Source organism: Larimichthys crocea, chromosome XV (assembly GCF_000972845.2).
Source record: "Larimichthys crocea isolate SSNF chromosome XV, L_crocea_2.0, whole genome shotgun sequence".
Classification (NCBI taxonomy): Eukaryota; Metazoa; Chordata; class Actinopteri; family Sciaenidae; genus Larimichthys; species Larimichthys crocea.
This window is the reverse complement of record NC_040025.1, coordinates 18,301,123-18,324,828: the sequence shown is the minus strand read 5'-3', so window position 1 is coordinate 18,324,828 and position 23,706 is coordinate 18,301,123. Positions and strand designations below refer to the sequence as shown.

The following is a 23,706-nucleotide window of genomic DNA, read 5'->3' as shown; positions in this document are numbered from 1 at the left end:
CTTTTTGTTCAAAAACGATCTGAACTTTCATTTAATAAAATACTTTTGTTGAATAACCTTTAAAATCTGGTTTTATGTTACTTCCTTTCATACCCCTTATATATGGTCGTAACAAAAGGTATGCTCAAAAGCTACAGAACAAGCAAGTGGACCTTGAGTAGAAATAGTTTTTTCAGTTGTCACTTCCAAGGTCTTAAAGATTTCTGACTTTATTCAAATATACAGACTGATATATGAAAGAAACTGCATTTTTCCAACTATCAGACTGAACAAAACAGTCATTTTCCTCTGTACGTGCGGATAAGAGCGACAAAGAAACCACGATTTTACCCTTATCATGACTTTCCAGAATACTTTTTCCCCTGGATGCCTAGCATGAGGCCCTGTCTGAAGATGAGCAGCCATTCTATGTTTCTCATCTGAGCTTTGCACGTTTGAATAATTTATGACGGAGAGAAGAAGAAAAAGCAACTTTACACTGTTTAAAATATCTTTAATGGTTCAGTTGGTATAGGATTTGGAAGCATTAAGTCAAGACATGGTCAGCAGCCATACAAAACAAAACCAACTAATCAATGTCGACTGAGAGGAAAATAAAAAAAAACAAAGGCAACACAAAAAAAAAAAAAAAAAAAAAAAAAGGACAATTAGGCAACGTCAGGTCATCACAGTAAAAAGATACATCGATCCTAGTCAAACTCAATAGCATGCTGAAAATCAAAACCGGTAGCAAGTTCAATGACGATCACACACACTCGCACTCACTCTCTCACACACAGACATTCATCAACAACTTGAAAGAAGGCTGCAGAACAACCCTGATAGGTAAAATGTACAGTAAGACGCCTTTTAGAGAAAAAAACAAAACAAAAACAAAACAATGCATAGACAAATAAAGAATGTTTTAAAACAAAAGTAAACATAAAAAGACAAATGTCTTTGTCATAGGCGGACAGCGTGACAGATCTGTTGGCGGTTTACGTAGCGATGATTGCTAAAGACATTCAAATAGAAGTTATTGCCAACAAGATATAATAATGGATAACACTTTACCCATTGGAGAAAAAAAATGATTTGTTCTTTTTTTTTTTCTGAAACATTTTAAAAGAGCTAGTAGCTTCCACAAACGTCAAGAATGTACAAACAATGCTCACTGTGGCAAGGCTTCAAAGATCCTCCACTTGAATGAACATTAGAAACCACGAGGCAGACATGCTTGGCTTCAAAACATTACGTTACAATTATTTTAAGTTATACAAGTTAACAAACTGTACTTAAAACACATTAAATATTGAGCATGTCACTAGAAAAAACATGTCGATTGTTAACAAATATTCATTTGAGCTATTCCAGTTGAGTCAATTAACACAGATTTTTTTTAAGTCACTAAAGGATAAAAACATGGTTACAAAGTTTTCTTTTATCCATTGAAACAAACATAGAATCTCTGTGCTAGATATCAAAATGTATATTTTGCAAATATCCCATTGATAATAGTGCAAGAGATACAGTACAGTCAGAAATAGCACATAGTTCTTATGTTTGGCTTCACGTGTTTACTTACAGGTAGTTAAAAATTAGAGTTTGTGTGTATTTTAGTGTGAACGAAAGAGCCGCTGCTGCTGCTGCTGATGGTGTTCGTGATGGAGCGACTCATGTTAGGCTATCACTATCTACTGGTTCTCCATCTTTAATGATGTGCTGGAGGAACTGGGAGTCAATTCAGTAAACAATAAATTACAACTACAGCTTGTCTCTTTATCAATTTTCTTTAAATCATGTTAATTTTATCTTACAGATAAAAAAACAACAAAAAATACAATTGGCACAATCAATTCATTATTGTATTTTCCCAACTATCTGTACAATTAAAAAACAAACAAACAAAAAAAACGGTTTTACATGTCACAAAAACCCAAAACTAGTATTTGTTTGGGGAGAATGTGTACACCTGTGTTTCATGTGATTATATCTGCTAGTGTCTTTAATTCTTATGCTTTCCTCACGAGGAAAGCATTGTTGCACTCTCAACAGCCTATGGTTCAAAATAAAGCAGCAGAACAACAAGTGGGGCCTCATTTATAAAACCGTGTGGAGATTAGTCACGAGACGAAGAAGCGTGTACGCTCACCTCAATGTAGTTTTCCGATTTATGAATCACATCGATCACACTAGCCTCGTTATCCTGCCCGTTTAACTCCCATAATGAAACGTGGAGGATTAATGACATGGCCCGTCGTGAGGGTTAATACACACATCAGTCAGCATGTCGTTTTTGCATTAGTACTTGTGAAGAAAACTCCAAATCAACAAAGAGAAAATGCTATGGAGTGTAAAATGTTCCAGATCGGTTAGACGTCTTTTGTTTTTGTACATATTTTTTGGTTTGACTGATGAGAGACGATCAGCAAGTCAGAGCAGCGGAGAGGAGTGCATCAAGAATCATCAAAACATCAAGATTGATGCAGGAAAAATGACTGTGCTCTATGACTGACTTCCTGCCGTGACATTAAATTTGATAAAGTAAAATTAATTGTCTGAGAAAGATTATTAAGAACTAGATTTCATTTTTAATACTTTGCCTGTGTGAGAGATGGTGTACGAATCTTTCACACCTCCGAAATGTTTATAAATGAGGCCCCGTGTGTGACAGAATACAAAAGCCTTTATAATACAACAGCTAAATCAAAAACAATTTCAGTCCCATGAGGGTAAGCAGAAATAATTAAAATCTCTCCCCTAACACGATCATCTCATCATCACACTCGCTGCTTGACCAAAACTATATTTCTCTTTGCTTCAATCAGCTGCTAACTGGTGAATTCCTCCAGTGACCACAGCAGATATAACACGTAACACTGCCTAACGTCTCAACACAGACAAAATAATACAAAACAAAACTGACCCACCCACCAAAAACAGAAAAAAAAAAAAATCAAAAAGGAAAAAAAAAAAGAAAAAAAAACTACATTTGATATTCATCCACACAATCTGTGAGTGTTTTCACCGACTGCCTTGTTGCCAAGACTTCAACCCACAGTGAAGCACTTGAGTGCATCTCAGGTAATGGTGTGCCAGCTTGTATGAGGAGGAGTCAGGGGTGGAAAAGGCTGGAGGAGAGCGAGGCAGCCACCTCCTGGTGTCTCTTCCCCTCCTCTTCCGTCCCCCCCAGGCGCCCCCTCCTCTCCTGAGCTCATCAGTGTCGCGTTTGTGGAGTTGTTGTGGATCACGTGCAGGGCAGGATGGAGGGGGAGGGGGGCCAGGATGCGGGATGCAGAGGGGCGGAATGAGGGTGGGGGTGTGGGGGCAAAGGTCACTGGCGCCGATCTTCCGTCTCTGACCGTGAGAACGCCATCACCACGTCCTCTGCACCTGAGAACCAACAGCAGAAAGTTAGAGAAGTCCTCCAAACAAAGAAACTTTATTTAGGCAACAGCAACGGTTTTCACCCAACATGCTCGTCATCGACAATTTTGTAGATCAACAATTTGTTGTAGGTGTTGGCAACGACGGCTTTGAGTGTTGCAGTTGATGCATTATAGATGCAAAACCCTGATTCATAAAAATAAAGCAAAGATCCAGAAAATGTCTAATGTGTGTGTTCTTATCGACAGACTGAAGATTCCTAATTTCAGTGTGTGAAAGGCGATCGAATCGAGACATAATGCAGAATTCAATAACAAGGTGACATTTATTCTGGTTGACTCACTCATTGTGTGTGGTAAATTAAATAGATTGAGATTTGAGCAGAGGGAGTTGTTTATGTTCACCACAGAACAATCATATTTACTTTAATGACTAACAGGAAATTTCTTTGCTCCAGTGTGACCTGTCTGGATTCTGTCTAAATATAAAACTAATGAGTGTACTGTACATTTATATTGATAGAAACGATCATATTCAGATATATACATAAGAGTATATTCAGACAGAATCCAGCACTGCATCAAATCACCGCAGTGTTGTGCGCAGTGTGGGGGTGAGGCTGCTGGAGTTGTGTCTATTTGTGCTGAACATAACCGCTGTGAAACAATCAGGAAATGACATTTCATTTCACTGATTAAGCAGCTTTCTTGATGCCAGCGCTCCCTCACTCTCATTCACTGTCCGTGTCTCTCGATTAATGTTCTCTCTCTTAAACCATCTCTAAACTAAATTAAACTTAGTCGTGTCTCTATTTTGCAGTGTAACTATGAGCCAGACATTGATTAAGAAGCTGGTACATGAAATAAACAAAGCCAGAACAAGTTTCAGTCACATTTCAGGTTGACCACGGATGGTTTGACTGGTCTGCACTGGATTTGAACCAAAAGTTGGATCTCGATTAACTTCTCAGCTGCAGGTTGCTGCGTTTTTTGGCAGACGCCCTGGCCCGCAACTCTGCAGCCAAAACGGACTACTCCCACTCAAATGAATGGAAGAAACCTGTTTTCGCCGCAGCACTAGATCCTGTCTGAATGCGGCCTGAGGGGCAGCTGCTATAAAGAATAAACACACATTTGATTTCAGTCATGTATGGTTTGAGGACTTGTCTCAGGTTGACTGGGTTACTTAGAACAGATAAATCAGCTGTACTCGAAATAGTTTGGGATGTTTGCCGTACAAACAAGGGCTTTCACTGCGATCAAGGATCACCCAGACCTGTCTGAACTATCCACTTGTGATCGGATCACCCGAAACTAATTCAGTGAAGTGTGAAGTGAGCCGAATTCTCTCCGGGTCTTTGGATCCTGTCAGTACCCTGTAAATCCTGTCAGCTGTGACTATAAAGCCAACGGCCATGACAATCCTTTTTGTGCATTCAGGTAATTTCATCCATTGCCATGTTCACCTGTTGTGGGAAAAGCCACCTCCAGCCACTGATCGGAGGTACTGTAACACACTGAGCTGTCTGCCTCCTGCTCTTCTATGATAACACTCAGATCTGAGCCTTCAATACCGTTCAATCCCCTCTGCTGTTGCAGCTCAGCACCAGATCGTCTGTGGGTAAACAATGTTCGATTACAGCTGGTGATATCAACCTCAGTAAGCTGTGGACAAAAAAAAATCGATGAAAGAAAGCAGACTGAAATGATGAACAGTACAGGAGGTCTGATTTCTTTCTATTTTTGTGCTTCTTTCATGTTTACGGAGTTAATGAGGACCCACCGATAATTACAGTCTCATCTGGGTTGCGTCAACTAATGGATCCTGCCAGCTACACAATAGGACTTTGTCAGCTGGCTGCTGTTTAACAAGGACTCATTCATTAGTCTGTTGCTAACTGTGATTCATCAAATCATTTGGGCCTGCCAACACCTGCTGAGGCATTTTCCCCTGATAAATGAATATACATTTCACAATAATGTTTGAGTAAGGTTAAATAAAACACACAATGCTCTTTCAGCACTTCATACATCAAACCGTTCTTCCATATCGCCCCCAAGACTTGTTATAGTTTAAACAATTCAGTCTGTAAATCCTCCGAAAAGCAAGAGAGAGAAAGAGAGAGAGAGAGAGCTAAAAATGCTTCTACCAGATGAAGTGGGAAAGTATTAAAACCCCTTTTTGCACAGTCATGCTTGGCAGCCTGGTGAAATGCATCTGCTTCTTGGTAATGGAGGTAAATTGATTGTGAAAATATATGAGGGAACAGAGCACATACAGCAACATTTCAAGTGTCCTCAAACCCTCAATTTAAAAACATGTAAGTGACAACATAGCCTACAGTAACTATGATCATGTACTGAAAGCTGACAAGCTGCAATCACATAAATATCATTAACACCACGTTCCACACCTTTGCAGAGAGCTGAGAAGAATTCCTAGCAGCGCCTCGTACATGACTGCTATATATATATAAAAAAAAGCCTCTCCACCACAGCCCTCGAGTGCTTGTTAGATTTAATTATTGTAGAGATATGAAAGTAGGCTAGAGACTGAGAGCTTCTGCATGTATTTGGCACAAAGCGCGGACCCTCCTCATCACACAACACAGACCCTCCAAACACAGAATTTTGTGTTTCATTCAAAGAGCTCTGCGGGGAACGCAATTAGCATGTTTCTATTCAGGTTGTCGGTAAGATCGAGACTTTTGGGGGGGAGGGGGGCTCTTTTAATATTAACTTTCAAGTTCCTCTTCCAATGGGAGCTCGTTGGATTACCAAACGAGGTTATGGCAGAGAAGAAACCAACAGCCAAAACGGAAACTATAGACACAGTGATTAAAAAACTACTGGCAGAGATGTGCTGCTCGACTTCAGTTAATAATCTCATCTGCTTTGAGACAGAACGTACGGATAACGATGCTCAAATAGAAGACAATTATGTAACACCACACAATACTTGACCTGCACCACACTGGCTGCTGAATAGTGCTGTTGTTCAAGATGATGTTTTGGTGCAATAACACAATAAATGCCAGTCTGAATCGTTCTGTGGTCTTGTGAAGGAGTTCACCCTTGTGTAACGGGCAGTTCAGAGGAAGGACATGTCACACACTGTGTAACTCGAGCCCAGTGACCAGCAGAAACGCTCTCAAGATACATCCACAGAGCCAAGTGGATGGCTGAGCTATATCGGTTTTACTTGAGCGGTTTGCCTGAGAATCATGTTTGGACCCCGCCCTGCCACAAAACTACACACACAATACACACACATGCACTCACGCACACAAACAAGCTATAGCCAACATGATGGAAACGTCAGGTCCCTCAAAGCTGTTGCCTAGCGACTGATAAAAATCAGACTGCTTCGGTGGCTGGCAGGCCGCTCCTGCTGCTGCCAATGAGCAAAGATCTTTTAGGTTGTTTAGATGTAGCGGTGGCTCCTCTCTCCACTGTACACTGATCCCCTCCTCACCCGGCCTGTTGACAGAGGAGCTCCCGGATGGTGGATTACATAAATAACAGCAACAACAGACACATCATCCGATTTGCCCTCCATAAATACTTTCAAAGTAAGGAAAGCCCCCACACCCGTTACATAAATGACCACAGAAGAACTGAAAAGGTGTGTTTTTTGTTTTCAGATAAATAATACACAGTGGTTATGAAAAGGAATCAGAAAGAGCAAATAGTCAAACATACTCTATGCTATGTGCAATTCTATTGGTTGACTGAAAATTTGGATAATTGATCAATTGTTTAGGTCATTTAGCAAAAATGTCTGATAAATTATTTTTGGGTTTCAAAAAATAACTCTTGGAAGAGTTTGCCATGGACACTTTGGACTATTTCCTGATTAAAAACAAATGAACAGATTAGTTGAAAATAATATAATCAGATGTATTAATAAATAATAATTAAAAAAGAAATATAATTATCATAATCATCATCTAGTTGGAGCCAGAGCTTCATCCCATTGAATTCAGCTATTCACCTGAACTCATTCAAAAGCAAACAAAGTCTGTCTTCCCATTTCTGAATTCATGTGTGGCTGAGAAAAGGCTGAAATTAATTTAACAAAAATAAAACAAACATAACGTTCCACTGAAACTTTAAAAGATAAGAGAGCTGTGAGATGAACCCAAAGGGAGTTTGTTTGAAGTTAGAGGCACCGTGCTGCATCCCTCGAGTCCTTACAATCTGAATAAACAGAGAAGCGGCCGTACGGTGGCTCCAGCGTTGCAGCGCTGAAGAGCTGTGGTATTAGTCGGAGCAGCAACAGCATTTGAGGTCACAATCTGTGCAGGATCAGCTGAGAGGATAAAGACACAGGAACCCACCCCCCAGGAAAACGACAGCAGGGGCGGGTTAAGAATCACGACACACACAACGGGGGGCGTGTGTGTGGTCCAGATCAACTTGTTGACGTCAACAAACACAGTGGTTCGACACAGTGCAATGTAAGGAATTATCTGCTGTTTACAAGTCATGCAAGAGCACACGATTGACAAATTACCTAAGTATAAGAACCTTTAGCTTATCTTATATTTTTTATTTTATTGTCTTTTTCCATCACTTTTTTTATACCGTTATATGATTGTTCGGGGTTTACGAGTATGACAGGAACAGTTCAGAGACAGTTCGCTATTTAAAGAGATTGTGTATTTCCACAGACTTCTGGTTATATAAAGCTTAAATCTGTGAATTTAAGTCATTTGTCTTCTCTAATGAGCCGCAGCCAAATGCTTGTCATAACTCTACAAGTGATAAAAGTGACCAGTGCGCACGGTAATGTCAGCATTTTCTTTCATTCGGCGTTATGGAGATTTTCCAGAGAAAACGTGAACCTGGAAAATTGAATTAAGTCCTTAACGCACGCAAATGAACGATTCCACGGAGAATGTCAGATGTGTGCGACAGTTTGTTCCTCACTTCACATGGTGATATTTCAGAGAATTAATGAGCTCTGAAATTAGGTTTAAGCAGCGGTAAACCGATTGAGTCATTTTCCTCTTCTAAATGGACCCTTTAAAATTTGATTTAATTAATTTGACATTTTATAGACCGCATCCAGAAAGTGAATTAGATTATAATGCAGCAGATTTTCAGGGAGCGGATCCAGAACTTGGAAACAGTTTTGTTTAAACTTTTAAGTTTCTGTTGCCAACAGAGATCATTAGTCTGAAAACTGGCTGATTCAGCACAGCCGAGTTGGAAACTATCGTATAGCATTTGGGATTGAGATGAGAGCGTACTTAAGGAACTGTCTGTGTTTCAGTGAGTCAGGTAGACGTGGCACTTTATAAATCTGAGTCTCTGGCTCTGATTCACGCTGCAGTGAGGAACAGGATAAAGTAAGAATCGATACCACTCTGCCCTGGTGGAGTTGCCAAACAAAGGCGGGTCCTTGCTCTGTGTGTCACATGGCTCTCACTCTAAAAGCAATGCGTGAGACTGAGATTGTAAGACAGACAAAAAGAAACAAGATCGTGTATCGATTGCAGAAACATTCGAAACAAGAGAGGCCATGTTCCTGTAAGAAGGGATGAGGCTGACAGAGAGATTGGAATATCACACTCTGGCTGTGTAATTAGCACTCCAGCTTGCCTCTAGGCCCCCTAATGACACCTGCTCCAATCTACCGACGCGGCACGCCACGGCAACACCAAGGCCCACAGGGAAGCTTGGCTACCCTGGGACAACTGAGGTTGCTATGGCAACGCCTCCTCGTCTATCCTCTTTTGTTGCGGCCCTCAGACGTCCTTCTGGGAGGAGTAAACTTTCCTCATCAAATCAGACAGGATAACAAGTCGTGAGATTGCTGGCTTTATGTGCGGCTCTGACAAACTGTATTGTTAAAAAGTGACATGATGTCAGTTATAGAAAGCTGTGAATAAGAGAGCTAAAAGGGGGGACAACAGCTCGACTGTAAAGACAAAACTACCAATATTATGCAACAACTACTGTGCCACAGAACGCTCCCTGCACCACAGAGACACAGCAATTATTCAGCAGAGCCTCCAAAACCCGGTATTCACTTAATGAGTTCACACTTAATTTCCAATAATGATAACATTTATACATAGCGTACAAAGTCCTGCTTGTTCTCTGTGCTGCCAAAATTCAGCTACATCAAGGTGGAAAGCTGAATGAATAGATATTCTCGGCTCCACCACCTTTGGCAGAGAATTCCTCTTTGGCCTGATTAAAATTGCAAAAGAAAATTCTGTATTTGCATGTATGGTAATCAGCCAATTAAAACTATCTGAAATGCAAATTCAGTGACCCACAGACTTAAAAGAAATATGAGTGGCAACCCCAAAGTTGGGTTTCTCTCGTTTCTCACAAGGAGGAGGCAGATTTCAGGGATGCTTCATGTTTCAAATCAGACGTGATGAAGGATGACATTCTTCTTATCAGAATTATGCTTACCTGACAACACCGATGATGTTACCTATCATTTCACATTAGCTTTTGTGCACTCTCACACCTACACGTCTATTGAATGTTTCCTGAATACAGACTGGCCTTGTCTCCACTACGCCATCTTGTCCTCAGCGCCCTCTAAGCGTGCCGCCACTCACTCTATGAGGCCATGCCTCACACGTGACACTATCTCTCTGTGCTGAGACCCCCGAGGACATTGGTATCAGAGTATCCTGCATCAGCATGTTCAAACTGCTGTGGCTGGATAGTGGCTGAAAAATCTTGTCTCTGGTTGGGGCCATCTGACCCCTAATGGTGACTGCTGTGCTGCTGTTTCCAGTTGAACAATATTCAAATGGTATAATGGCTGCCGACATAATATTGTATAAACCTTTAAAGTAGCAGACCAAATGACATTACTTGATGAGCTGAAAGGGGGTGAGTCATCCACTCTAATTTAATACTCTTTGAAACAGCTAGCAATGAAAGAAAACTGATTTTAAGCTGTTATCAAACCAATTTAACAATATTTCTACCATGAGAGGAATTTAGCTTTTAAACAATGCTGCAGAAAACTGCTTCATCTGCGTCTCAGTGGTAACAAAAAAACAAAGCTGGATTTCTCACATTTAAAATAACATTGCTCAAGCTAACCTGTATAGAAAAAACAAAGCAAAAAAACAACAGACTGACCAGTGTGAGGCCTGAAGAAGGAACTGCTGTGAGCGGGAACATAAATGATACAAGATCAGACATGGACAAACATCCTTTGCCAGAAAGAGTGCTGGCTAGACTCAGAAGGTGTCTGTCTCGGTGCACACAAACTGATTTACCTCCACGCCAACGTCCAGCACAATTAACGCATTAAAATTCAATCAACAGTGACTCTGTTTTCTACAAAATGTGAGATAAAACTCACACGATTACCAAAATATGCACATATATATAAACAAGGATCAAATAAAATCTTACTTTCCATGTACGGTCAGGTAATTTGTTATTTGAAGTCTGTGCTTTAGTAAAATTACATCTTAAGGAGGCACAATGGCCGTGCAAGTTGCTAGGCAATAAAATGTTCCCTTTCATCTATTTTCCTCCTATTACCAAGTCTAAATGAGATCAAATGGTGGACTTCCTTCCTCATGTAACTGAACCTCTTCACACCAGCTCAAAAGATCCCCGAATGTGCTGATACCTACAAGGTGCCGTCCTTCACCGCAGCGTTTAAAAGTGATTAACTCTCAGCTATCTCCGCGATGACTAATCAGTGTTTTAGATAAGATGCAGACCACAAATAATTTACTAGCACACCAAGGAATGGGCAGGCTGCCAAATGACACTAAATGTGTCTGTGATGTATAATGCATACTCGGAGCACCTTTCACCGGTCATATTCGTACATAATTAATGTGGCTCTTCTTAGCAGTATTGACATAGCACTGACATGGAGTCCTAATCCAGCTACAGAAGGGCTTGAAGCAAGACAACAAGGGCAGGCAGCACAAACTGGAAGCCAGTCTGTTGTTGTTCAAAAGACAGAAAACATCCCTCGTGAATTAATTTGTTAAAATCAGTTAAGGGTGCAGCTAACGATTAATTTCATTCATTCATTCATTCATCTGTCGATCTTTTTCTCAATAAATCCATACGTTGTTTGGTCCATGCAGTCCAATCTGTCCTTGCTATCTGATGCAATGCTCTATGTTCTGCTGCTTAATGAAGGAAAAATACTGTAATAATGTAATCTGCACTGCCCATGATGCAATGGCCCACATTAAAATTTCAATGATGTGTCCCATATTACACAATGAGGCAGAATTTATGGCAACACAGTTTAATATCTTTGTTTTGACCTGCAAAGGAACAGAAAATACCAGACAAGGACAAAAAGTCTTCACGCCTGCTACTCGCCTCTTTAATGCCCTGTATAATCATGAACCTAATCCTTCTCCATCAAAGAAAGTCACAGATTTATCAGTTCAAACAACACTTTGTCTCATTGCAGAGGAAGGACGCAGACAAGGAGACACACAAATAACACTTCACTGTGTCGCAGGCAATTTTCCCTGACTTAAAGCTCCCCTGGGGGACTAACATCATAAGGCACAAAACAAGAACCTGATCCCCGGCAGGTTTACCACAGGAGGACAGCAGGGCTCCTATCTGACAGGCGTTTGGGCAGAGCCTGGAAATCTGCTGATAAGTCTACTCAGAAAAAAAAATCATCTGGAACAATTCACTGCTGCTTTCTCGGGTAACTGCAGTGCCTCTGTACATAAAGCATTTTGTTTAATCTAGCTCCCTCTTATGGTTTCAAAATGTGAAAACTGTAGAGGAGATAAAGAAAGGCCAACAGCACCCTCTGCTGCCATGGAAAAGCATGACCATCTTGTGTAAGGTCTTATTACAACACAAGCAAAGTCTTCTAACAACACGCGTGAGCAGGGATTTTTCGTTATCATATAAACATGCCAATATTTGAACTTAATACTCAATCTGTGGCAATTGTGAGAAGCAGTGTTGAAACTGGCAACGCACTCATTTGGAAGATGAGTCACTTGTTTCCAGTCAGCCACACCGTTTGCTGTGTGAGTAATCTCACAGTGGTGGTAGGCTGCTGAGTCGGCCTCAATGCAGTCAGGGAATCCATCAGGCGTGCTGGTGTAAGGACTCAAGAGGAGTGATGTGTGAGTATGTGTGTGTGTGGGGGGATTTTCCCTTGTTTTCAGTCCGTGCAGCGTAGCACTTCTGTGACATATGAAGGTGGTGTTTAACCGAAACAGTCATAAACACGTTCTATCCTCATACCTTCGAAAATACAAATATTAACTACTAAAAACTACTACCACTACCAGGTTATGAAAGATAACCTACCATCAAACTCGTGAAACAAATCTGAATTTGCTTGTTTTGGTGCAAAACAAATGAAAAATTCCAGCTATAATAACACTAGAAAACTTAACTACGTGTGTGTGTGTGTGTGTGTGTGTGTCCGCCTTACCCTGGTCTATGTTGTGCTGTGGTAGCTGGCTCATCTGACTGTGGACCACACCTGCGTAATTCCGGAGAAATGCCTCTTCACTGGGTGTAAGCTGAAGAGGAGTAAACAATGTGACACAAGTTAGACTATTCTAATTTTACTCAATTTCAGAATACAAATCTTCAAGTAGTAAAGTTCGCTTTTAACATGCCGAGTGAAAATCAAAATGTATTTCAATTGCAGTGTTAATTACACAGTCAGTTTGTTAGTCAGTGAAAGTAGAGCATCTTCTAATGTTGTTTCTCAGTGACAGGTGATTCAACTCTGGATTATAGCTTTGTGTGTTAACTGGAAACCCAGACGTATTCGTATACAAATCTTATAGCAACAAACAAGAAAATACTTCTGCTATTAGTGGGTTCACATTTGACTATGCTGTTGCATGACTATGGTTATTCCACTTACAATAGTTTTTAACCCTATAATTGATCACCTAACACGTGGGTGACAATATCCAAAGTACTGCACATTCTGGAGCTTATGTAGTCTACACAAACTGAACATATACAGCATCATAGTTACACATATGATCAGACATCTTCAGACAGCGGCAGCTTCAGGTCATCTCATTTTAGGCAACAAATAAAGTCTTATCTGTTGTCTGCATGGCAGAAGCCAGACTGAGGACCAACAGAGTGATGACTATGAGGAGGGATGTCGCTCTGACTTTTTACTTTATCCTCCACATTGGTTAAAAATAAAAACTCTGCATATTGGCACATTGTTCACATTAAATCTGCTTGTTATCTTGCTTCTGTAAGGAGTCCCCCCCCTCCTCCAGAGGCTGTTAATTAGCTCATCTCTGTTTAATTCCTCCACACTGTCAAAAGGCATTTACTACTTGAGCTGAACAGAAACACATCTGTCTGATGTAGACAGAGAAAATCAGAGGTGGATTTGCAGAGTGATCCCAGACTGAATCCATTTTGACATGAAACGGTTTGCTCATTCTTTGCTTATTTTTTTCATTAAGCTATAAAGCTCCTTCTTCTTCTGTGGTAATGATAGCACCTGGTCTTGTTGGCAACAGTGGCATGGTTTCATAGAGACAAATGTCACAGCACTAGACTTACATTTGATCCCATTTTCTTTAGCATGAGCAGGACCCGTACTTTCTGTTGGATGTACATGTCTTCAGGAGACTTCCCCGGGGCCTCCTCGCGGTTCATCCCCCCTGCTCCTGTGGCTCTGGACACACAAACAAATCCACGTCAAACAAAGCCTGCGAAAAAATCATAGCTAGGCAAACACACAGTGTTATTGGAAGTTAAAATAGTTGCACACAGGGTTGTTTCAGCTGCACAATCTGACTGACTATAAGTGGGGTGATAGTTAAGACAGGCAGGTAGCTAAGTAGTGATTTTATTTACTGAATATAACTCAGACAAAAGCCTTAAAACAACATTTTTGCATCGTTCTTCCGCACATGAGTTCATACAGCCTGCACAGAGCTAATATATAGAGATGTAACTGCATTTCAGATATCAAATGTTTTCTGACCCGACTTCTCAGACATACAGCTCTCAGCTGGAACAAGACGTTTTACAAACATGGTAAATAATACTCCAGACTCCAGTCTGTATGATAAGCACAAACAGTGGTGATATTAGAAGTCAGGGGGGCACGTCTCGGTGTAGTCACAGTGCAGGTCTGGCATTTCATAGCGTGTATGGCTGTTATTAATATTGCATGGCGGTTTTTACACAGATCTCGCCCCTGTCTGCTCCTTCCATCTCTCATTCTCCGTCTAACTAATGATCTATTTTCACTGTCAGTCTGCAGAGATGCAAAATACAGGCAAGGGGGGGAGGGAAACGAAGGCGATAAAAGGAGCTGCCACGGTTAATGCGGATGACAGAACAGGGATAGGTTGTGCTGTGATAGCATACACACATCAAGGTCGGCTGTTGTCGCATTAGATCTCTGCTATAACGCGCCGACGAGACGAGGCATACGGCGCGGCCTGATATTGAGCATGAGTTTGCTAATTGAAATTGAAGAAATGAGCAAGATTCATCTTTAAAAATGATAAATCTGGCGACAAAAAATAAGATTTAATGGAGACAAATTTCAGTATGCAAGTCAGAATTTGTTCTCCCCCAAGAATCTTTCATAAAGAGCCTACGGGAGCCACAGTGACTATGATAGTTCTGGCAATTTATTTTGGCCTCTTATCTATACAAAGGACCACTAATGCATGTTGACAGGCCGTTTGATGTGGGGTTATATTTAATTGAGGAGCTGCTGCCCCCCCCAGAGCCCAGGGGGGTGGGGTGGGGGTTGAGGGTTGGATGAATGGGGCACCGTTGGCCATTGGTTGGCGTTTGGGTGCCACAGTGAGCGTGTGGATTCATCCAGATCAGAGCAGCTGGAGACCATGCTTCTGGTTTTAGTCCTCATAATTATAGCAACCTTTGGTCGCTGTTTACTGCACGCAACTAGCACTTGACTTTGGCTGAAAACAGTCAAAGAGGCAAACAAAGTGGTAGCAGGACACTGCATGAGTGGCATGAATGAATGAATGAATGAATGAATGAATGAATGAATACATTAGTTATTCACATCCACCTGAGCACCAGGCGTACTTTAATTGGAGAGCCACTGAAGACTCAAAGGGAGACATGAAAAGATGGAGAGAGCTTGTCGGTGTCAGTTGCTCAGTACACCTTCAGGGTGGCGGTGGTGCTTGAATGTATTTGGGTGGGGGTAGTGATGCAGACAGGAGGCTAGTGGAGTGTGTAGAGGGTGGCAGTGTCTTTATACCAGCAGCAGTGACACGTTTGATCACGTCTCCAAGCTCCTTGCTTCAGAAAAAAAAGAGAGAGCTGAGAGGCCCACCATTGAGACAACATACAGAATGAATGATATAAACACCAGCCTGCCTTAGCTGCACACTGAAAATAACATGGCCACTGTATGAGTGGATGAAGATTGGATGGAGAAAATTAAAAGCAGGATATACTAAAGATTTTTGAAGACGTTACAACAAACATCCATTACAACAAACATCCATTACATTCAGGCGTACTGCTACAGCACAAAAGGCCAATATATTCTATATTCATCATCTGTAAATAAACCACTGCTTTCATGACTGAGGCATCTCTGATCCTCTGATGTTTGCTTTTGAAGTTTGAAAACTGGCCATATTTAGACTGCTTGTTGTTCTGTAGGCAGCAATTTGTATTTTCTACCAGCTTAAAAAAAAAAATTTAATCTCATCCCACTTTCACAGCGATATCTGCTATGAGAAGAACAAACGTAGAGCATAAAATCCTACAGGGAGAACCTCTGTAGGATGCAGAAACAAGGTGGAATTATAAATGAGGGTGATCAGTTATGTTCTTCTATTGTCGTGACATGTTTGTGAGCCTTTTAAACAAAGAGAAAGAGAGTCAGATCCTATTCTTCTGTGGATTTAACCCGTTTTCGGCGGGCTAAAAGCTATTTGTAGCTATTTTGGCAGCAGAGTAGCTCCAGAACTGGAATCATTACAATTCTGGTACTCTGTGAACTGGATAACAACATGTCACAGTGATTAACATTGTGCATATGATTATATAACGGATAGTTTCGTCCATGCAATCCTGCTGAACACTCTTGCTTTCCAACCACGTTTGTAATTCCAACAACGCTCTAGATGGTACCCGTGTGCCTCGTGTACAATGCCTCGCTGCCACGGACTTAACCTCTGAATAATGACTTCCTGGGTATCACTGCAGGGTTACAACATTTTAAATACACCGGGTCATGGACAAGTCCAAAGATATTTTTAATGCCAAAAATCACATATGTCCTCAAAATCAGGTGGATTATCAGTGCCCTGTGCCTTGACTTTTTTGACAATATTAAATTTTAATTCAGCAATTAATGTTGATTTTCTTTCAAAATAAAGTGCATCTTTGTTCTATGAGTACAAATAATAATGAGAATAAAAATGAGAAATCACAATGCAAGGTTTAAATATGCAAAGACTTTCTTAAAAAACTGATTATTATGCCTGACCATGTCAAACTATGTAAAACAAAGAAAATGAGCGAATCCTAAAATTTGGAACTTGAAGAACCAGCAAAATAAAATTTAATAAAACGAAGATTAATTGATCAGAATTGTTCACTCATTAATAAAACCACAACTCCAAACATCCACCTTTCGATGACACAAAATGTAGACTGGCCGTCATACATTTCGACTCTTTAATACTTCTTCGAGTCGAGTTCTGATTAAACTCCTCTGGGAAGACATAAAACACAAACTCATTTATTTATAGAAAGCAATGTCTGAATTACATGTTTGCCAATTCAACAAACGACCAAGTCCATCTAGACCGCTCTTTCACGGTTTAAACCGTCACAATGTTTGTATGTTCTGACACACTAAATCATTTTTAATAGGACCTCGAAAGAAAAAAGAAAACATGGATTATATATTCTTGTAAAATGTTTGCAGACATGTCAAAGAGGAAAATTACAAGAGACAGAACTCAGCGGAGAAAAAAAACTAGAAATATTGTTTTGGATAGAAACCTTTCTTTCTATGTACAGCCTACTAGGAGTATTATTCAGACGTACATGCTTTTTTTGTGCAACATGTCTTACATCATTTCGAGGACCACAATAAGGATCCTGTCAGGCTCCTTTGTGTGTGCTTGATGTTAGGTTCTAGAGGTGGGCTGGCTCAACACAAATCCCTCGGGGGGATGCTCAGCCAGCCTGAGACGCATGCGGCTAATATTCCAGACGTAATCAAAGGCTTTCTTTAATGCTGATCTAGGCCTAATCCCCCCTTCCCTGCCCGTGTTGGGCTCTTGTCAGCGTTGTGATGTCGGCGTGAGCCGAGACATCAAGCTCTGTGTGAGCCCCTCTAGGCAGCCCAGCTAAAACCACAGCACTGCTGATACCGAAGTGAGAAATCTATAAGAAACACAAAACAACACAGAGGCCGGCTTCAAACATGTGTTCTGTGCACAGGTAAAGGTGGGACACAAAACTGATATGGAAATTGTTGTGATAATGAGGACTAGGACGACACTCATAACAGTTCAGCCGTCATATTTCATGTTTAAATATAGACTGTGCACTGTCAAAGTGTTTAAAAATATATTCAAAACATACTTTGTACAAATGTACTTTAATAATGTTTCAGTCTTAAAATACCTTAATGATTTCTGACTTTTAAAAAATGATTTAACCATTTCAGAGGCCCCTTTTTTTATCCTCAGTTACACTTATGATGCATCACGGCTTATGAACCTGATAATGTATTTCAATACCACTGTCAAAGTGAGCAATGTATTACCACAGGTAAGCATCCAATTCCAGAGCACATGGCAGGAGACTGAATGTCTGTTATTACCGTAGTAGACTTGAATCAAGCGGCAACCTCTGTGACTGCGAAGGGAAACCAGTGCGGGAAAACTGTAGTACCTCAAACGGCCACTTGAGGCTGGCTACAGAACATGTCGGTCTCCGTAAGCCCCTATGTTAAAATGACCAACTTCGCAGCAGAAATAAATGTTTACAGCCTGGTACAAAAAACTGTTTTTGGTCTCTGTAGCTAATTTCCCGTTCATGACAACTGTACTGACTCAGTTCAAATTATATTAAAGCTTTAAATTAACAGTGTGGACACTTTGATTGACACGTGGGTGCCATTACAGACCAAGATGTCATTCGGCCCACAACACATTTTGAGCTTCAAACGGCTCTTCAGAAACCTGTGGGTGACGTCATGCATCAACATCCATTTTTTATACTGTCAGTGGTTGTAATATAGCGGTTTGAATCAATATCACAACATTAGTATGAATGTTTTCTGATACATATCCTAAAAAAAATGCAGAGAAAATCTGTTTCACTGGTTCTCTGTGATTCAGATTTGTTGCACATATGTGTGCATTAGTGTTCATTCAGAGTAACAAAAACACAGATAAGACTTCTCAAGACAACTTCAACACTGTGACTGGGCCACACGGCACAGTGAGGATCTGCTGCCAGAGATTACAGCATGCAATGTGATAGGCCCTCACATTTGCTGAGGGTCATGAAGGGCAGACCTGCCACAGTGCACTGGCCCAGTCACACATGGTCCAGTCCGTTTGTCGAGCTTGCTATTGGCTCTAGAATCAGCTGCACACATAATGCACAATGTCCGATTGTTTTAGAAATCAAATTCCTCCAGTAAGCAGAAAAAAAAACAAAACAAGAAAGAGGCCTCTGAGTTGACGGACAAACTGTCTCTAAGTGGAGTTTAGCTGCTAACAGCCCGAACTCTGTAAGACCCCCGATAGGTCAACAGCCTCTAGAGACGGGAAAAACTGAGCAGGAAAAATAACTTGAATTCAATCATGAGTTGCTTCGACATCCCAAGCAAATGTGTGAGAAACCTAAGGAGGCTAGAAGCCTGGTGTGGCTGCCAGCTGGGCTGCCAACAACCTGGCCTGGTCCTGTACAGCAGCTGTGTCACTGCAGGTACACACAACCACATAAACACACACAAACATGCACACATGCTTTTTTCTACTGATGGCTAAACTTGACATAAAACTCAATAAAACAACTAGTGGTCATGCTAAAAAATGAGGACAGACAATATTCTCATTCAGCACCAAAGTTCAGCAAAATAAACGTCAATTTGCTGGTTTATCTGGTGACGTTTTAAGTCATTTTGTCATAAAATATATGAGTGTAGTTTACCAAAATGATGTACAACACAACAAGCAGTTAACACTCACATTTTACAAACTAAAACCAGTAAATGACATTCTGATGGATGATTTCTGATGATTTACAATTTATTTCCTTTAATCAACTAAATGTTTCAGAACCAGAAAAATAAAAAACACAATCCTTACAACAATTTCTATAACAGTAACAGTTAAATCACCTAACATAAGGCTGCGTCTACCAAACCAAACCTGCAGGAGACATAATGAAAACTATCTGACCGGCCGCACACCCAGCAGACTGACTCCCCATGGCTCGGGGCAGCATGGGGTCCTGAAACAGCGTGAGCCAGACGAGCAGACACTCCAGGCCAGGAAGGCTCTGGCTCGGACTTACTGGATGTCTGCCCGCTGCCTTTGTGTGAAGCCATCTCCTCACCATGTACAGTGCCCACAACAATGGCTACAGTATTTAGGGACAATAGTGATGAACTGGATTGTGAAAACATGACTGATAAGTAGGTCATGTCTTGTTGTCCCCACGTGAGGCATGAACTCAAACAATCCTGCTCGACTGTACGGGGCTTGGTTCATAGCTGGGTTTCTGGATGTGCTCAACTGTCCTTTGACTACGTCTGTGCCACGTTGAGTTGATACTAGAGGCAGAGAGTGAGTTACAGCAGGACGAGAAAACAAATAATGTTCTTAGAGGTTACAAATAATAACTTGTGCGTCTGTAATTCTACCACAGTTTGACCGTGATAGTGTAACCTTTTTTTCTGCAAAAACATTTTAAATAAGATTCAGACAGTGAGTTTTTCACAGACCATGCTATATAGCATAATTAAATCTGGTCTGTGAACATCTTAGCTCGCTCCTCAGGGTCCCTCAAAGGAATTGAAACAGAAGCTGCTGCCTTAAGCTGGTCCCTCGGGGTTGCGGCTGCAAGATTTCAAAAGCACCAACGTCAAGGCAGAGCATAAAAATCTGAAAGTTATATGATCTATGAGCTTGCAACAATACAACGCATTGCAAATGTGCAGACGACAGACATACAACTGTGAACAGAGAAGACGGCTGTGCTCTCTTTGAGACAGAAGTATAGGTGCTCCTCTAGAGGTCTCTGTCATTCTGGCACAAATGGATACAAGCAGCTCTAGTATCACAGTGTCAGGCCACAACAGTCTACTATGTGGGCTGGTTAATGCTGACAGGCTGACAAGTTCTTGTGCCAAACGCAGAGCAAGAGGTTGTGAGATAAACCAGCCCACCCTCCCAAACTGTGCTCGCAAGCAGCTGATGAGATCCCCCCTCGGGGCTCGAAGGGGGTTGAGGAGCACCTGCCCTGAGTATGAGGAGGCGAGTAGCGGAAGGGAGGCGAGGCCAGAGGTCCTAATTTCTCCGCAAAATCCATCCAGCGAGGGGAATGTGCAAACCAAGTGCAGGCTTGACATACTGTGATCCATGACCAACTCTAAGCGAGTTGCCAGGAGGATTCAGACAACTCGCCTGTGGCCAAGCCCTGATACCCACCGGCTTGCAGCACTCACCAACGCCCGGCTGTGTCGGCAGGGTGCCAGCATCACCACTCAAAGGGGTTGTCAGCTATCTGACATGCTGGGGGGGGGGAAAGCGGACACTGTAAAAGGCAGGGTGGCACAATGCACTCATGGGTGGCATGATCCAAAAATAGAAAAAGGGAGTTATGTGAAAAGCAAAACTTGAAGATGTTGAATGAAATGTGCAGGAGTTTTTGTGGTCGAAAGACACATTTTAAATTCTCCCCAAGGCTGACTGGTAGGTGTCTGGTGAGTGGGACAGACTGGTATATAATCTGTGTTTATATGTAGTGCAGAAAAACAGAAAAACACGGTTAATTAAGACACGATAAGCACAGTATCGTTAGCATCGTAACCGTTGGTGGCAGTTAACTGTAACGGCAACGAGCCTCTGCACTAACGTTCACTAACGTTCACTAACGTTAGCTGCGTGTGGTAGTTTAGGTCTGTGGGTTATTCCTCCATTTTGGTAGTTTTCTTCAAAAGACAAACTCTGACTAAAATACCAGTAGGTTAAATAAAAAAATAAAAAACCCTGAGTCGGTTTTCTAAGAGATGTGTACACATGACTGTTTTTGTTATCATGTTGCGGGACGCTGAAACTGTAGCAGCGCTTTTTGCTAGCAGAGCAGAGCAGAGCAGAGCAGAAAGCCTTCACCGCATTTTCGATGTGAATATGAAGCCGTGTTCGTCGTGGGAGGGAAAAAAATGTATGGACAGTATTCTCAGTGACTTATAAGTCGTCTTCATTTTAGGCTGACAAATATTGAATTCAGCCTCCGCTAAACTCGCGCTACCCACGGCAAATCAGCCGATGCTAACCAGCCGAGCTAGCTCGCTTAGCATGCCCGAGACAAAAGCCTGAATGAAGTTCCTATGGGTGCAAACACCATCCAGGTACCGCTGCTCTGCCAGAAGTGTACACGCCGGGATTCAAACACACGTATCTTTTCGAAAAAAGACCCTGACAATATGTGCCATGTCAAAAGCAACAACGACACCTATGAGCTTACCCCTCCTGGTCCAGCTTTTCTTTTCTTCTGTGCTCTGTTTGAATGGTGTGTTGTTGTAGGAGGGCGTCCTGTTCCGGGGTCACATCCCTCCAGTCGGCAGAGCTACGGCGGACTGACTGAACACAGCGAGAGTCCTGCTGGCTTGTTCAGTACCGCTGCCGGCCGCTGGGGCCAGCCAACACACACACATCTCAGGAAATACAAAGAAAAGGAAAAAAAAAAAAAACAGTTTCACATGTTTTGGCACTTTTTTTTTTCTTTTTTTTTTACCTCCTAGTTTCTCCTCCAAGTGGAATTAATGATTCACATATACCAGCACAAAAGCTGATTATTAATTTTTAGGCAAACTGACTACTGCAAGGATTATTAGCCACATAATTAACACACAATGTACTCTATAAACTGTAATATCCACCTCATCTCATGTACATAATACAACCTGCTGTGTAAACCATATTTATTTCGGCATCCATCGCACTTGATCGTTATTAAGTCATGTTATTGTTGTTTATATATACACATATATAAATATACATATATACTTTTTTTAGTTTTTATGTTCAATAAACAGTTTGCAACAGCAGCGCACACTGAGGCTTCTTCAGATCCATGTCATATAATGCTTTCTTTTCTAGTTTGTAGCTTAAAAACGGCTGATCATGGATGAAGGCCAGAGCCATGATTGTCACACCTCTTTTTTTCTGAAATAATGCCCTACATTTTAGAGCAATGGTCTTCTGTACAGGTCTTTAACTAAAGTGTGGAATCAGATCATCCAGTTTTAGAGGTACAGCAGATGCGCAATCATTATGTTAAACTTAAGTTATAGAAATAGTATCAGCATAGATTTACTTTTATATTAAGATAAGATAGACTTTATTGATCCTACACTGGGGGAATATGTACTTGTGTAGCAGCTCGATACACAAGGGGATAAGAAATTACTCATAAAAAGAGGAAAATAGAAACGATTTAATATATACCCAAAATAGAAAAATAAAAATAGCAAATAAAATTTAAAAAGTTACATGCCACTATATACACCTTCGTAGTATATGTATATGCATGCTGGATCATTTCACAGAAATAATTGCACTGTACATACACGTGTGTATTTTTTTAGCAAGTATATCCAGTTTTAATGTAGGAACATCAGAATCAGGATCACGGATCGGCCAGGTATGTGTACACCCAGGATGAATCTGACTCCAGTTACATTTACGTTTACAGGTAAACTAAACATTATATATTATTATGTATGTATGTATGTATGTATGTGTGTATGTGTGTGTGTGTGTATATATTATATGTGTGTGTATATGTTATATATGTATATATATATGTTATATATATTTTTATTATATATATATTATGTGGGTGTGTGTGTGTATTATATATTTGTTATATAAACAATGAATCTGATCAGTTACATTTCAGGAAAATATAACATAAAAACTTTGTATAGATAAAAAAGTATATATGTATATTTATTTATATACATATATACAGATACAGGTACAGATAAAAGTATATATATATATATATAATAATTTATATATATAATAATATATATCTTATATATATATATATAATTATTAAACAATGAATCTGACTCCAGTTACATTTACAGGTAAATATA

The 23,706-nt window shown here is 40.8% G+C and overlaps 1 protein-coding gene across 1 annotated transcript; it reads right to left on the bottom strand.

The window, feature by feature from the left end:
- Positions 1-476: 476 nt before the first annotated feature.
- ctnnbip1 (catenin, beta interacting protein 1) lies at positions 477-22,245 on the bottom strand. The gene is made up of 4 exons (XM_019254446.2): positions 22,068-22,245; positions 13,905-14,019; positions 12,793-12,883; positions 477-3,372 (listed from the first exon to the last, which is right to left on the bottom strand). Exons 2-4 carry the CDS (start codon positions 13,998-14,000, stop codon positions 3,314-3,316), a joined length of 246 nt encoding a protein of 81 aa, XP_019109991.1. The 5' UTR covers positions 14,001-14,019; positions 22,068-22,245; the 3' UTR covers positions 477-3,313.
- Between the last annotated feature and the right edge of the window lie 1,461 nt (positions 22,246-23,706).